This window comes from Belonocnema kinseyi, chromosome 4, assembly GCF_010883055.1.
Source record: "Belonocnema kinseyi isolate 2016_QV_RU_SX_M_011 chromosome 4, B_treatae_v1, whole genome shotgun sequence".
In the NCBI taxonomy this organism is placed as follows: Eukaryota; Metazoa; Arthropoda; class Insecta; order Hymenoptera; family Cynipidae; genus Belonocnema; species Belonocnema kinseyi.
The window spans coordinates 40,653,060-40,668,146 of record NC_046660.1 but is presented as its reverse complement, the minus strand read 5'-3'; the positions used below and the strand labels follow the sequence as shown (position 1 = coordinate 40,668,146).

Here is a 15,087-nt window from a genome sequence, read left to right as displayed (position 1 = left end):
CGGACCCTATAGTTTCCCTTCCGCTAAATACGCAATTTTTTCCTTTCAATTATAATTTAAAATTGTCAAGAACACCAAACATCCTTTATCTGCTTGACATGCTTGTTTTGAAGGAGGGAAAGTTAAAAAATATCGTATGTATCAAGGGCGTACGGCTATGTTGCCTCGTATACCTGCCACCCGAGCAAAGCGAGGGCGGCAAGTTCACATTCTTTAAAATACTCTTCTTCACGTCCTCTATAGAGAATGTGCTATTACAATCATAAAATTGATATACGTTATTATTATTTTTAATCCAAAAATAAGTTTGCCTGTCAATTTTTAATTTATTATTTGTATTTTTATGTAATTTTTAATAGTTTTTAATCATAATTTTTTTTATCGACGATATTTTTATCGCAGCCCCATAAAAACAATTTACAACATAGGCGTCTCAATAACCAAAGCTTCCTAATTTTTCTTAGTATTCATATTTTTCATAGGATAGGATCGGATTTCGTAAGATAGAGTAGACTTTGAAAAAGGAGGAGAGGAAAGAGAGGAGTGATAGGGAAAGGGTGATATTTTATTATTATACCATTAAGGGAAACCGGTGTAAGTGTAACTCACTCAGTTCTAGTCTCTTTATACTGCTGGAATCAAGGATTTCATAATTATAAGAAAAGTGAGAAAGGGAAGTGTAGAAGAAAGTATAAAGTAGGAGGTATAAATTTTAGATCAATCTTGAATTACCGCGTTGCTTATTTAATGAAGACGTTCGTTCCGCAACACCGCTCCAACACACGTCGCTGATCAATCTCTCTAGCAATCACCCTATGTCAAGAGCTTCGTAAAGTCATAATATGTCGCAAATCACAAAAAATACGCACGAAACTCAATTAACGTTTTAATAGAATACAAAACCTTTTTTTCCTGATGATTAGGTGGAGGCAACTGATAACGACGAGGGTGAAAATGCCGAGATAACGTACAGCATCTATCATGTCTCGAACAATGGTCTGCAGAAATTCAAAATCGATTCGAAGACAGGAGTCATTGAGACCATCAGGAAACTAAATGCCGGTGAACAATATAGTATAACGGTGCAGGCGACCGATAATGGAGGAAAACATTCGCAGACGATTGTGGAAGTCAACGTCTTACCTGGGCCCAATACCAAGGGTCCCGTTTTCCAGCAACAGGTGTATGAGGTACAAGTGAGCGAAGGCGCGTCTATTAACTCAACCGTTGCAAGTATTCTTGTAAGTACAATTATTTTTCACATCGAATAATTACATCCTGATTATAAATTTTCTGATTTCCTTTTCCTAACGCCAAGATCAACGGCATCATATTTATCATTCAAAAACTGCTGCGAAATTTTCCTTTTGTTATCCTATATTTTATCCCTTATGAAAAAGTATTGTAGGAAAAGCAGTACAGACCAATAGTAATTTTGTTATCATTGAAATCGTTTGTCAAAAATCATCTGGACCAGTAAAATATTTAATTTCGAGAAAATCAAAAACAGTTGATTCATATTTTTTATTTTGAATTAATGGTCACATAGATACTTTTAAATTAAAACTCATACTTATCGTGTTTATTGGATTCTCAAGCTAATTTGTGTTTTAATGTGAGAAAAAATATTTCATAGAGAGGAAAAGGGATCTAAGAAACTTTCTTGTTAAGATCCTTTTCCCACGATGCATATTCAATTTGCATTTTTGATGAATTAAAAAAAGTTTCCTGGTTGTCTTTATTTCTTTATAATTTTTTGTATACTCTTTTTAATCAGGATTATTGGTTTTAAAACTATTGGAACAATAATCAGCAGGGTGGAATAAAAATGCAAAAATGATTGAAATTGTTTCGCCCCAGGGAAACAAAATTACGGGTTGGCACCCAAAAAAAGTAAAACAGAGTCTTATAATCGGTTATCTTCTCTGTGGTTTTTGGATCTGAAAATTCAGATTTTTGTATTTAAAAAAAATACCTGTTGGATACACAGGGTGTGGCCACCAACCCGGGAGAACCGGGAGAAAGCCGAGAGAAACTTGCACCGGGATAAAGCCGGGAGAGAAATACCACACCTCGAGATTTTCCGTATTTCATAATTTGCGAATTTTGTCATTCTTGAATGTTTACAACTAGAAATTATATAATTTGTAAAGTGTTTAGAATAATTAAACTTTAGCGCTTTACAATATTTCTCTTATTATTTAAAATTCTGCAATTTGTAATGGGGAAAATAACAATGACTTTTAATTTTACAAAATTACATCTTTTTAAAAAAAAACATATCTAGTCCTTTTAAATGTCACTTGATACTACATATGATACTTATTAATATGTAATATATTTTCAGATTGATTTTTGGAGGTTTAGAATTTTAAATTTCAATGTATGGTTGTTTCAAATTCAAATATTAAATTATTGTTTTGTATTCTTTATCTTAATTTTTAATTCTATATTTAAGATCTCATAATTCTCCGATTCTTAGTTGAAAATATAAACAAATAAGACATTTAAAATTGAACAATATTTTATATTCGAAAATTTCTAGAATGAATGATAATTCTAAAAGATTTGAAATAAAATAAATTAAAAATTGAGTTTAATATAAAAAACGATGAAAATTAATCTATCTGAAATTGATGCATCAGTCAAAGGAGACTTTTGGTAATTGTAAGTGGTTACAATGTTAGATTTCTGAATTTTTATCAACAACACTAAATTTTTAATTTTTCCCTTTTTTAGGTTTTAATTTCAAATTAAAATTGAATTGGTTAAATTATGGAAAGTATCATTATCATTATTAGTATTACTAACAGTTTGAAAATTATTAATTTTTAATCGATTTCAATTTACTTCTAATAATTGAAATTTTAAAGTGTTTAAGTATAGAAAAGTTTTAATTTTTTCGATTCCATCTTACTTCTTAGAACCTAATTTTTACTAATTTTTACTTGTACAAATACAAATTCTTAGAGAATGGGTAAAAATTCGGAAACGTTAAAATGAGGAGGGTGAACAATTAGGAATAAGTAAAAATACGGAGAGGAAAAGTTCGGAAAGTAGAAAAATTCGGAATAGTAAATAAATGTTGCTATTAGCAGGTCTATAGTTTTTTTTTATTTATGGTAGCATACAAATATTTATCACAGTAAATTTAAATAGCATATCATAATAAATTTATGATATCCGTCATTTTAAATTTTTCACGAAAAAATAATTATTTTCTATCATTATACAATTTAAAAACAATTTGCAACGTAGAACATAAATTCATTATATGATATTTAAATTCACTGCGATAAACATTTGTTTGCTACCATAAATAAGCAATTATACACCTGCTAATAGGTATATTTATTAACAATTCCGAATTTTTCTACTTTTCGAATTTTTCCTCTCCGTATATGTACATATTCCTAATTTTTCACCCTCCTAATTTTAACGCTTCTGAATTTTCACCCATTCCGCTTCTTTGGTTTCCGAAGAAATACCTTTCAGAGTTTTGGATTTCCGACTTATTGCTCTTTCCTACTTTTTGCTATTTCTAAGTTTTACCATTATGTATTATAACCCATTCTGAAATTTTACCTTTCTTAATTTTTACCGTTCCAAAAAATGAACGGCCCCCTCTGGTTGTAACCTGATTTGCAACTGACCAATGTTTCAGATAATGTGAAATATATCCGCTGTTAGGCTTTATAAAAATGTAAACATAGCCTACAAGGTCATTCATTGCAGTATGCTTGGTCTTCTTTATTTACATTTTCGCAGTGTTCTAGGTTTCGCAGCTAAAGAATCCTTGTATCACATGTATTTGTGCGTCACGCCTACAGACGAGTGTCAATAACTGAAAAAGTATGAGACTGAGCTCGAAAATTTTCATGAACAAAAATATTCAAAATAAAAAGTTGGCTTTGTATACGCGATTGCAAGATATACAATGAACTGCTGGCACTGTGATAAAGTAAATAGGTATTTTTGCGTGACGCACAAGCAAGAATTTATGCATTTTTAAAATTTAATTATTAAATAATTGAAAACATTAAATGTCTCAAAAGTCGATCAAATGTGCATTCTGATGGCTACATTCTGAATACATGATGAGCAATTAATGGTATTTGACTATGCAATGCACTTATGTGATATATAAGTAATGTCTCCCTAGACGACAAATCACTCGCTCGAGAAATCACTTTTGAAAAGAAAACATCTTTCTCTACTCTCATACTCGTATCTTGCATCTTTTCGCGTAAGTTGTATTCATATAAGGTAATACCTCTAAAACTGTTTTTTCCTTATTAATTGTTGAAGTTATTTTTAGTTTATTCGAACTTGATTAATTGAAAATAATTTCAAAAGTACCTCCCCAACACAAATTCGGAGCTGCACACTTTTCATTCAGAACTGCACACTTGTGCAGAGCTGCACGTTAGATTATGCTCTGGAAACTAGTATGTTTTCTCCTTATTTATATCTATTTATTTAGCATGCAGGATTAAATTGAATTTCTCTGTCTTATGTCCGTGTTTTCATGGGAATGCCCTGAAATCATTTGAAATCCTGCACTGGGTTGCAGTCAAGTACACGATGGGGGGACCTGCAGCTTAAGGTGGGTTCCCAACCACCAGACCCTCAGTAAAGGTACATTGAAAAATGTCTAGAGGTACCGGCTCAGGGATCGAACCCCGGACCTCTGAGATGAAGTCCGAGTATCTAACCAACTGAGCCACCGAGGCTCTTTATTATTATTATTATTATTATTATTATTATTATTATTATTATAAAAAAAACATTTCTGAGTCGAAATGTTGTCACACGCTTATACTCCCCAATATGTCGAAGGCATTTTTGGTTAGAGTTGGATTTTTATTTGATCATTTTGCACGGGGCTGTCCCGGTATATATCATCAGTCACGGACGCATTTTTATAATGCAATCAAGTAATCTGATGAGAGCAGTGTGCCCCGACATATTGGACAAAGCCTGGTTTTTACCCCACCATTGACGGACTGGGTTGGAGTCAAGTACACGATGGGGGACCTACAGCTTCAGGTGGGTTCCGAACCACCAGACCCTCAGTAAAGGTACATTGAAAAATGTCTAGAGGTACCGGCTCAGGGATCGAACCCCGGACCTCTGAGATGAAGTCCGAGTATCTAACCAACTGAGCCACCGAGGCTCTTTATTATTATTATTATTGTTGTTGTTGTTGTTGTTGTTGCGTCATATGTGGGTTATCCTCTCTGCTAAAGTATTATTTACTTAAAGTGTTTTTAAATGTTTCTTGTACTAAGGTGGGCTTAAAATTATTGTACGAAATCAATCACAACCAGTGAATACTGGCGACTGCATCCGACTTTATTAGAAGTGCTCACATTTTCCTAGGCATTTGGCCAGGGGCATGGAAAACTGTAGAAAACCACCTCTCGAGTTCAGTCGAATTCTCGACAGTCACATTTAAAAAGAGACATTCCTATAATTTTTTGGAAGGAATACCTCAAGAAAAGTAAAAATGAGATGCCCTTTATTGCAGAGTTTCTTTAAAATGTTTACTTTCTGTAAATAATATAATTCTATTTAAGACAGATATCATATTGTCAATGCTTTAAGGTTTTAAGAACAAGTAAATTATTAAGGAACTGGATGTAACATGATGCTTCTGCAGATAAAATGAGCAATAAAATATGCAAATTGGTGAGAGGGTTGAGATGTTACAAGTTCAGGTTCATTTCTCTTTTGCAGGCCGTGGATCCGGAAAACGATCCAGTTTCATATTCTATCGTCTCCGGCAATGACCTGAGGCAGTTTTCCATTGGTGATAAATCGGGTGTTATCACCGTTATAAGGAAGCTGGACCGGGAAGACCTGACTCGATATCAGCTGGTAAGTCATGTGCATCAAATAGAATGTGTCTTCCCTTTCCGGATGAATTACATAAGGCGACACTTCCATTACATGTTCTGCTTATAACGGGACGTCGATTCAGATCTTGTTTGAAATGTTTCTAGACTTATTTAAGGGATATTCTTCTAAAGGTCTTATAGAAAATCAAATTAGAATAATTGGGAGCCCGGATCAAAGTACTGGCGAGGGGTAAACAATTTATTGGATTACTTTATATTACAGTAGAACTTCGATTATCCGGCCTTCGATTATCCGAGGCTCCGCGTTATCCGAGACAACGGGACTCATACAAGCATTTCGCGTTGACCGAGGTGTATGCTCGGATAATACGGAGAATCATTAATGAAACAGATGAAGCTGCTACGCCTAACTCTGAATGAGCGCAGTAGTTTGCAATGATTAATAGATTAATAAAGGTAAATCCACATTCGGAAGTTGTTTACTTTTATTTTCTAAATGTTTATATTTATTTTTCTTTTTAAAATATATCAAAAATAGATAACTCTTCCGAATTTTTTACTTTTGCCGTATTATCCGAGTTTTCGCTTATCCGGTGTACCTCCTCCCACATTACCTGGGATAATCGAGGTTCTACTATACTTCCATATACAGAATTATTCTGGACTACATAAAGTTATGGTGGATTACTCCGCTGAAATTAGAGGCAATCGAATTTTTAATAAAAAGTATTACTTTTTGACAAGATTGTTGAAGTTTCTAAAAAATATTTAAACTTTTAACAGAATAGTTCAATTTTCGACCGGCCAGAATAATTTGAAAGAAAGTAGATGAATTTTGAAATAAAAATATCCATTTTTTAAGCAAATAGTTTGATTTTAAACTATAAGAGATGAATTTATTACCAAAAATTGAATTCAACTAAAATGATAAATCCCCAATAGCAAGAGTTAAATTTTCATATAAAAATAAATTTATAACAACAAGAAAAGTTGTTTTTTTTGAAAAAATAGATCATCTTTCAACAAAAGAGATGAATTTTGAACTAAAATGATAGTTTTTAAACAAAAAAGACTTTGTAACCAAATTTTTGAATTCTTAAAAAAATAGATTAATTTTTAGTCATTAGAGATGAATTCTGAATGAAAAATGTAATAGATAATATTTACAATAGAAAAATATTTTTATTTGAATTCAAAAACATTTTAATTTAATCAAAAAACACGAATTTTTAACAAGTTTTTACATCTTTAACCGAAATTCAAATTTTCAACAAAAGAGTCGACGTTTCAGCGAATAAAAGGATCAAATTTTAACGAAAAATGAGGTAATTACATTTTCAAATGAAAAAGTTAATTTTTTACAAAGGAATTAATTGTAAAAATTGTTTTATTTTTAACAAAAATGGTGCATATGCAACAAAAAAAAAGAATTTCTAATGAAACAGTTCAACTTTCAAGCAAGAATCTGAATTTTTACAACAAAAGATTTTCTACAAAAAAAGGCAAATTTTAAACTAAATACGTGCATTTTCTACAAAATGAGTTGAATTTTCAACCAAAAAATGATTATGTTACAACACCGTGGAGTTTCGAACCAAATAATTAAATTTTTGACATGAACTTTTGCCCAAAAATATGAATTTTCAACCAAGAAATTAATTTTCTACCAAAAAAGACGAATTTTCGCTACCATACATGAATTTTCAACCAAGACGATGAATTTTTAAGTAAGAACGATACATTTATAACAAAGTAGTTAAATTTTAAGCTAAAGAAAATGAAAATTCAACAAAAAATGGGAAAATTATATTTTTAATAACAAAATAAGTTTTTACCTAAAACAAGATACGAACTTTGAAAAAAAGAATTAAACTTTCAGTCTAGAAGATAAATTTTAAATTAAAATAATGTACCTTCCAAGAAAAGAATAAATTTTGAACAATCATTTCAACTGTTAACGAAGTATTTGTATAAAAAAAATTATTTTTCCTTCATAACATTAATTTTTTAACAATAAAGATCATTTAATTTTGAACCAAATAGTTAAACGTTTAACTAAAAAATGTAAATTTTAAACCGAAGAATGAAATTTTCACCTGAAAAGAAAAAAACTTTCAATCAAGTATTTCAATTTTCAAAAAAAAAAGATTCTTTTACCAAGAAGAAAAATTTTCTACGAAAGCAGGAAAATTTTTGATAAAATACATTGATACATTAATTTTCAATTCAATAGTTGAAATTTTCACTAAAAGAGATGAATTTACAATACAATATTTTATAATGAAATTTTCAGTTAAATAAAATAATTACCACACATAAAAAAGATTATGCAAGTAAAAAGATGAATTTTCAAGCAAAATGGTTCATTTCTTACCTGTGAAGACAAATTCTTATAAAAATACCTTAATTTTCAGACAAATAGTCAAATTTTCAAATAAAAAATATAAACTTATGATAAAAAATAAAATATTTAATTTTCAAATTGAAAAAGTGAATTTTCAATAACAAATAACGAATTTTCAACTAAATGGATAAACTTTCTACCAAAATAGTTCAATTTTCAACCAAAAATATAAATTTATGAGCACGAAAATTAATTTTGTACTCATAAAGACAAATTTTTAACAAAATAAGCGAATTTTTAACCAAAAAGTTGAAGTTTCACCTAAAAATATTAATTTTCAACTAAAAATGTAATAGTTAAATTTTCATTAATGAATATTAACTTTCAGTTAAAAACATTATTTTTTGACTATGAGAACTAATTTTCAACAACCTAGACATATTTTTCACAAAGTAATTTAATGTTTCACTAAATAGTTGAATATTCATCCAAAAATAAATTTTTAAATAAAAAGATTATTTTCTACGAAAAAAGACAAATCTTCTACTAAAAAAATTTTTTTTTTAACAAGAAAATGTAATAATTAAATTTTCAGTAGACACGTAATTTTAAAAGAATGTTCAACAAAATTGTTGAAAACTATTTGGATTACTTCAGATTACAAGTAGATTACTCCGGTTCAAAATTGGATTACGCCGGTTTAAAAGTGGATTGCTCCAAATATTAGAATTATTCCAAATTACCTGAATTACTCCTGATTGCTAGTGAATTACCTCGGATTACACGCTCAGATAAACGAGCAGTCCAGGGGATTGCAAAGTTCTTTCCTCCTCGAGAACGGGTTAGAACTTTCTGGCGCTCAGCCCTCACCTCTTGAATTTCAGCGACGTTCAGCCCCCCCCCCCCCCAGGCATACAATAAGCGTCAGAAAATTATATCCTGTTATTTGATTAGGGTCCTTTAACTAACTGTCAGCATTATCTTATCAGAATAAAATCTTTAAATAATATCCAGAGTAAAATCTTGAAATAGAATGCGTGATAAAATCTTAAGTTAAAAAAAAAAACGATATAAGAAATTGGTTTAAATTTCATGTAGCTCATAAAAGCAGAGGATTCTGGTGGATTATCGAGCACAGCAACTGTAAACATCAGAGTGACGGATATCAACGATGAAAACCCAAAGTTTGAAGGTCTTCCATACGAATTTACTGTAAAAGAAGGTGAAGCTCGTAAATTGATAGGACGAGTTCATGCTGAAGATGCTGATGAAGGAATCAACGCTCTTGTGACATATTTTGCTCCTGATGATGTTCCTTTCACAGTGGATCCTGAAACTGGAGATGTGCTTACGAAAATTGCTCTCGATTATGAACAAAATCACGTTAGTAATTTAATTAATTATAATAATCGATGACTTTATTAATTAATTGATTAATCAATTCATTCATTCGTTCATTCATGCATGCAATAATAGCGAAACTAGATTGTCTATTATTTATCACTTAATTCAAATGAACGACTAACGAAACAAGTGTATCAAGGTAAAGTAAATGGCAGCGTGCCCAGAGGTAGACCGCGGAAAGAATGGTTAGAATGTGTGAATGAGATCCTAGTTAGAAGAGACATAAGAAGTCACACAAACACGAGAGCCTGTATGAAAAAATGCATGGACATAAAATAAGCTAGAGAAGTATGCCAGGACAGGAAAGTATGGCGGCAAATAGTTAATAAAAAGAATCTCAGTAGAGTGAATGACGCCTGAAACAAAAGACCTTGGCTACTAATGGACCCAAGTGGGGAACCTTACATAACGACTTCGTGAGGTTCTTCGCTTGGGGTGATTGCTAGAGAGATTGATCAGCAACCTGGGTCGGAGCAGTGTTGCGGAATGAACGTGTTATTTACTTAAATAGCACGAGAATTCTGGATCAATCTGAAAAATCTCTATCCCTTCCACACACTACTCCTTTCCCCTACCGATTGGGTCACGCCTACCCCGAAAGGGAAATGGCTTAATGGTATAATAATAATTGAAAGGCCTCTCCCTTTTTCCATGAAATTTTTCACTAAGAATACAATTTTATTTCTCAAAGGATTTGTGTAGATAGTTTTCTTCTGCATGACAAGATAAGTGTAAAAAAAATTGGCAACATTTTTATGTATAGTTTTTAATGCTACTTTTAGAGATCTTCAAAATAAAGGCAAATAAAATTGAACCATTTTTCCTTAAAAATGTTCCACATTGAATAATATTCAATCGAAATATTTATAATTAGAAAATTTCAAATTCAAACCTTGAAAATGTAACAATTTTTTATTTGTTAATTGTCCCGAGGAATACAATTCCTGACACTGTAAAAAATCCTTAAAATATTCGAAATGGAACATTTCTGAAGTTATAAAATTGCCGAAAAAATAAAACTCCTGTATTGGGAATGGTGGTCTACCATTTCGCCACCTGGTGACGAAAACTGTAATTAAAAATAGTAGGTACAATTTTAAAGATATACATTCATTTTTCCATAAAAGTGCTTTTACGATATTTTTGTGAAGTATAAAACAATGATTGAATACGAATAATAACCGATTTATGGTTTAAAAGTTTTTTAGTTTAATAATTTTGTATTCAAATCTGATTCAAATGCTTAATAATTTAAACTGAACAATCTTTAATTAAATGCACTTAAACTGCAAAATAAATTTTTCAACTTTTATCAATTTTAGAGTTTAAAGATTCAGATTAATTTAAAAAAAGCGTATATCAAAGATATTATTTCCAATGCTCGAAAGTCTAAATTAAAGAATCAATCAATGAATTAAAAATTTTTTTAAATAATACCATTCAAAGCAATTTTAAGCCAGAAACATTAAAAATTGAACGATTGAATTTTTTTATAAACTGAACACTTCTTGAATTGAAAGTTAAATTATTTATATTTCAAATGCTTAAAAAATCCTTGAAATGCTTCCAAATTTTATTTAAAAATCTCGAAACATCTGCATGTTGTTTACATTTTTTTTCAAATTTTTTATTATTTTTGAAATTATTCGACAATTTCTAAATACCATTTAAAAATAATCCAATTTTTTTTTTCATTTTTTTTTTTAAATCTGCTAAATTAAATAATTATCCTTAAAATCTTCCGCATTCATTTTTAATAATTTCTTAAATCTATCTAAATCATTTTGAATAATCACTCAAATTTATCTTTCCAAAATAAAAATCACTTTCAGTTTTCGTAGGAAATGTTTTTTAATCTTCTGAAGCCATTAAAAATGCTTAAAAAGCTTTTACATTTTTTGTTCGAAATCTGCCAAAATCTATTTTTTGTTGCAAATTCGGCCGTGGGCTATTTACATTGAAATTTTGTTACTAATGACCGGATTTCGTCGGTACATGTAGACACTTTATTGAAATAATTTCAAATCATTTCAAATTTTAAATTGAATTTGATTTTTTTCAAAACTTCTAAATATTTCTTTAACTTCCTTGAATTTGTTTCAAGAATAATATTGTGTTGAATAGACCAATTAAAATTTAACGTTCAAAATTTAGTTTTTAATATTTAACTATACTTACTGATTTTTAATAAACAGTCAGATATTTCTAAATATTAATTAATTCTTATTTTTCTTGGTTAAAAAATTCAAAATTGAATGTTTTAGAAATTTAATATTTTAAACTAAAATAATATGTGAAATGTAATAAAAGCTTTTAATTATGAATATATTACTTTTAAGTTATGTTAAAATTGAAAATAGTTTATAAAGTTTCAATCGACTGTTTACATTTGTTTAACTAATAAGATTTTCTAATTTAAATAGTTTAAATAATTTTTAACGTTAGAAACTGGAAATTTTAAAATTGCAAACTGATTTCGAATCGTCTTGTAAAATTAATTATTCTTCACTTTTTAAATCTTAAAGAACAGTTCAATTTTAAAAATCACTATTAATTTATATTGACAGTTGATCAATAAAAAATATTTTTTATCTAAAATCTTCAATTTCAAACATTCTAATTTGTTATGGCTCAAGTTATTAAAACTGCATTTTTAAATTCTTTGACATAAAATGTACACTTAACATATAAAATCTAAAATTAAAAATTTGTTTAAAAAAACTGATTTTTTAGCATCCAATAAATACTTTAAATTTTATAGTTCGGATTTTTGTCACCAAGTGGCGTATCGCAGTTTAACCATTCCCAATTGGAAAATTTCTGAAATAGAAAATTTTCGATAGGAAGTTTCCAACACTTCAAAATTCCCAAATCTGAAGAATAATATAAAAATTGTTTAGTAATAGAAAAAATATTTAAAAAATAATAATAAAAATTTATATAAATAAAAAAAAGAAAAAAAGTAAGTTCATTAAGTAAAATTATTTTATTTTTTTTTACATATTATTCATCATTTTTTATTTTTCTATTTAATAATTTTTGTTCGTTTAGATTCGGGAATTTCCTTGCATCAGATTTTTAACCAGTCAGATAATTTATAATGCCGGGAATTTTATTACGGAAATTTTTTATTATCGGGAATTTTCTATAATTGCAAATTCCAAAATTCGGTACTTTAATAAAATGTTGGCAAGAATAGCGGAACCTTGAAAGGGGGCCGTTTGTACCCAAATTTTGGTACGCATAGCTTGTATTTTTGTTGTTGTATTTTTCATTTGTGCTGATTTGGAATTTGTTCAATTTTTAAGGCTACTGCTTTAAAGGTATTAGAATTTTTAATCATTTATTTTTAAATAGTGTTTACATTTAAAGCCCTTAAAATAAAACTGATTGAAATTAGCCAACATAATACAACTAACAATATATTATAACATTAGTTTCAATGGGATGACAACAAAATTTCTTGGCGCTGGCGAATTCCCGAAAAAGAAAAATTCAAAATTGAAAATGACAGAAATCAAAAAGTCCGGACAGAAAATTGCCGAATTATAAAATATTCGGCTCTGTAAAAGTTCCAAATCTAACCAAATAAAAAATAAAAAATATGTTCATGTAACAAAAGTCAGCTATTTTACTTCGGACATATTTAAATTAGGTAATATCATACTTTCAGCAAGTTTGTTATTCTGTAATTTTCCAATTCAAGAATTTTCCAATTCTAGAATTTTAAATTGTCGACAGTTTTTCAATTTGAGAAAGTTCCTATTTCGAATATTTTCTTTCTCGAAAATTTTCCAGTATTGGGAATCTTATTTTTCGGATTTTCGCGGGTGTGCCTTTTATTAAATTTTGTTTAAATCATTAAATATAGTAAAGGAATGAATAGAAAATCGCAAAAAAGGCCCAAAAATAGTAAATTCTCTTAAAAAGGGAATTTTCGAAATATTTAGAAAATGCCGACGATTTAAAATTCCTGGATCGGGAAATGCCTGATAGTTTATAATATCACCAAATTTGAAAATTCCCGAATCTAAACTATTAGAAAGTTGTTTAAATAATAAAAAACTAAAAAATTGATTTAGCTCAAAATATTTTCATCAAATAAAAATATTTTTTTGTTAATATATTTTTACGTTCTCATCATTTATGATTGAGAAAGTATTAGAATTGTCCGAAATTTGACATTAAAGTTTTTCAATGCGTCTCCACGTTTCGAGACCCCCGTGAATACGAAAATCAGGTTTTTATGATGGCGTCTGTCTGTCTGTCCGTTCAGCCGTCCGTCCGTCCGTAAACACGATAACTCTTAAAAAAATGAACGGATCAAATCCATATTTGGCACACATTCTTAAGGTCCTAAACCAAAGGACGAATTCGTTAACCAGCCATTTTTGATAAAAATTCAAAAAATGAGCGCATTTTGAAAATGTTTGAGACCACTTTTTTCTGATATTGAAAATTCTATGGATGATTATTTATAGTATTAAAAAAACAAACAATTTATCCTAAAAACTTCTTTCGATGAAAAGAAAATTCTTAAAGTTATAGCATTTTCAAAAAATTTTTAATTAAACGAAAATCAAAATTTTAAGCCAAAAAACGCACGATATGAAAAAAAGTCAAGGAAAGAAAAACATTTCTTTTTGAAAGTCTTACAAGATTATCATAACAAATTTGTGGATTTTCTTGAAAAATTAAAAATTCAAATTTTTATTGTACAAAAAATAATGAAAAAACAAAAATTCCATTTTGTCGACAAACTATGTAGGATACGAAAAAAGATGAATTCACAAAAATTGTTATCTCACAAAAAAAAAAAAAATTTCGTTAAGAATCACTTCTTGATAGGACGCGTAATTTTTGTTTTATTCGTGAAAAATGACGTTAAAAGTAAAAAAATATATTTTGAAAATGTGTGGAAAAACGACGAAAGTTACATGAAAAAAAAAAGATTCAACAAAACCTGTTTACAAATGTCTGTCGGAAATCGAGCGCGCAGCGCGACTGTCACGATGAGAATGTGTACCTCAAAGCTTACAGAGCTTTGAGAAACTTAATCTTTGACTATGCTTAATTAAGTAGACAATTCAGAATATGAAGACGCATATAAATACTGCCATCTAAAAGGCACGCTCAAACGTTTTTTTTAATTTTAGGAATGTACTATTTTGAAAATTTTCTTTTTCCAAAATTTCAGAGTGACGGGGATTTTTTTCCGCATTCTTAGTCTGTGTTCCTTTAATTTATTTAATTTATATTTTACTTTTGAATAGTTAAAATGAAATTTTTTTCAGACTTAAATACTTAAACTGTGAAATGACGAAGAATTTTGTTTTTGTATTCTTAGTTGCCATCCCGAAATATTGACATATTTTTAACTACGAGGGTAGTTCAATAAGTCCTTAGAATGAAGTATAAAAACAATTTTTTTTGGGTACATTTTTTTTTATTTTTCAACATAATCTCCTTGGAGCTCTA

At 29.2% G+C, this 15,087-nt stretch overlaps 1 protein-coding gene across 1 annotated transcript in view; it reads left to right on the top strand.

The window, feature by feature from the left end:
• The window catches only part of LOC117171395 (cadherin-99C), a 313,631-nt gene that overhangs the window by 256,772 nt on the left and 41,772 nt on the right, over nucleotides 1-15,087 (top strand). The window contains exons 11-13 of the mRNA XM_033358668.1: nucleotides 924-1,241; nucleotides 5,740-5,880; nucleotides 9,304-9,588. Of these exons, the coding sequence (XP_033214559.1) occupies nucleotides 924-1,241; nucleotides 5,740-5,880; nucleotides 9,304-9,588 (744 nt within the window). The remainder of the gene's footprint in view (nucleotides 1-923; nucleotides 1,242-5,739; nucleotides 5,881-9,303; nucleotides 9,589-15,087) is intronic.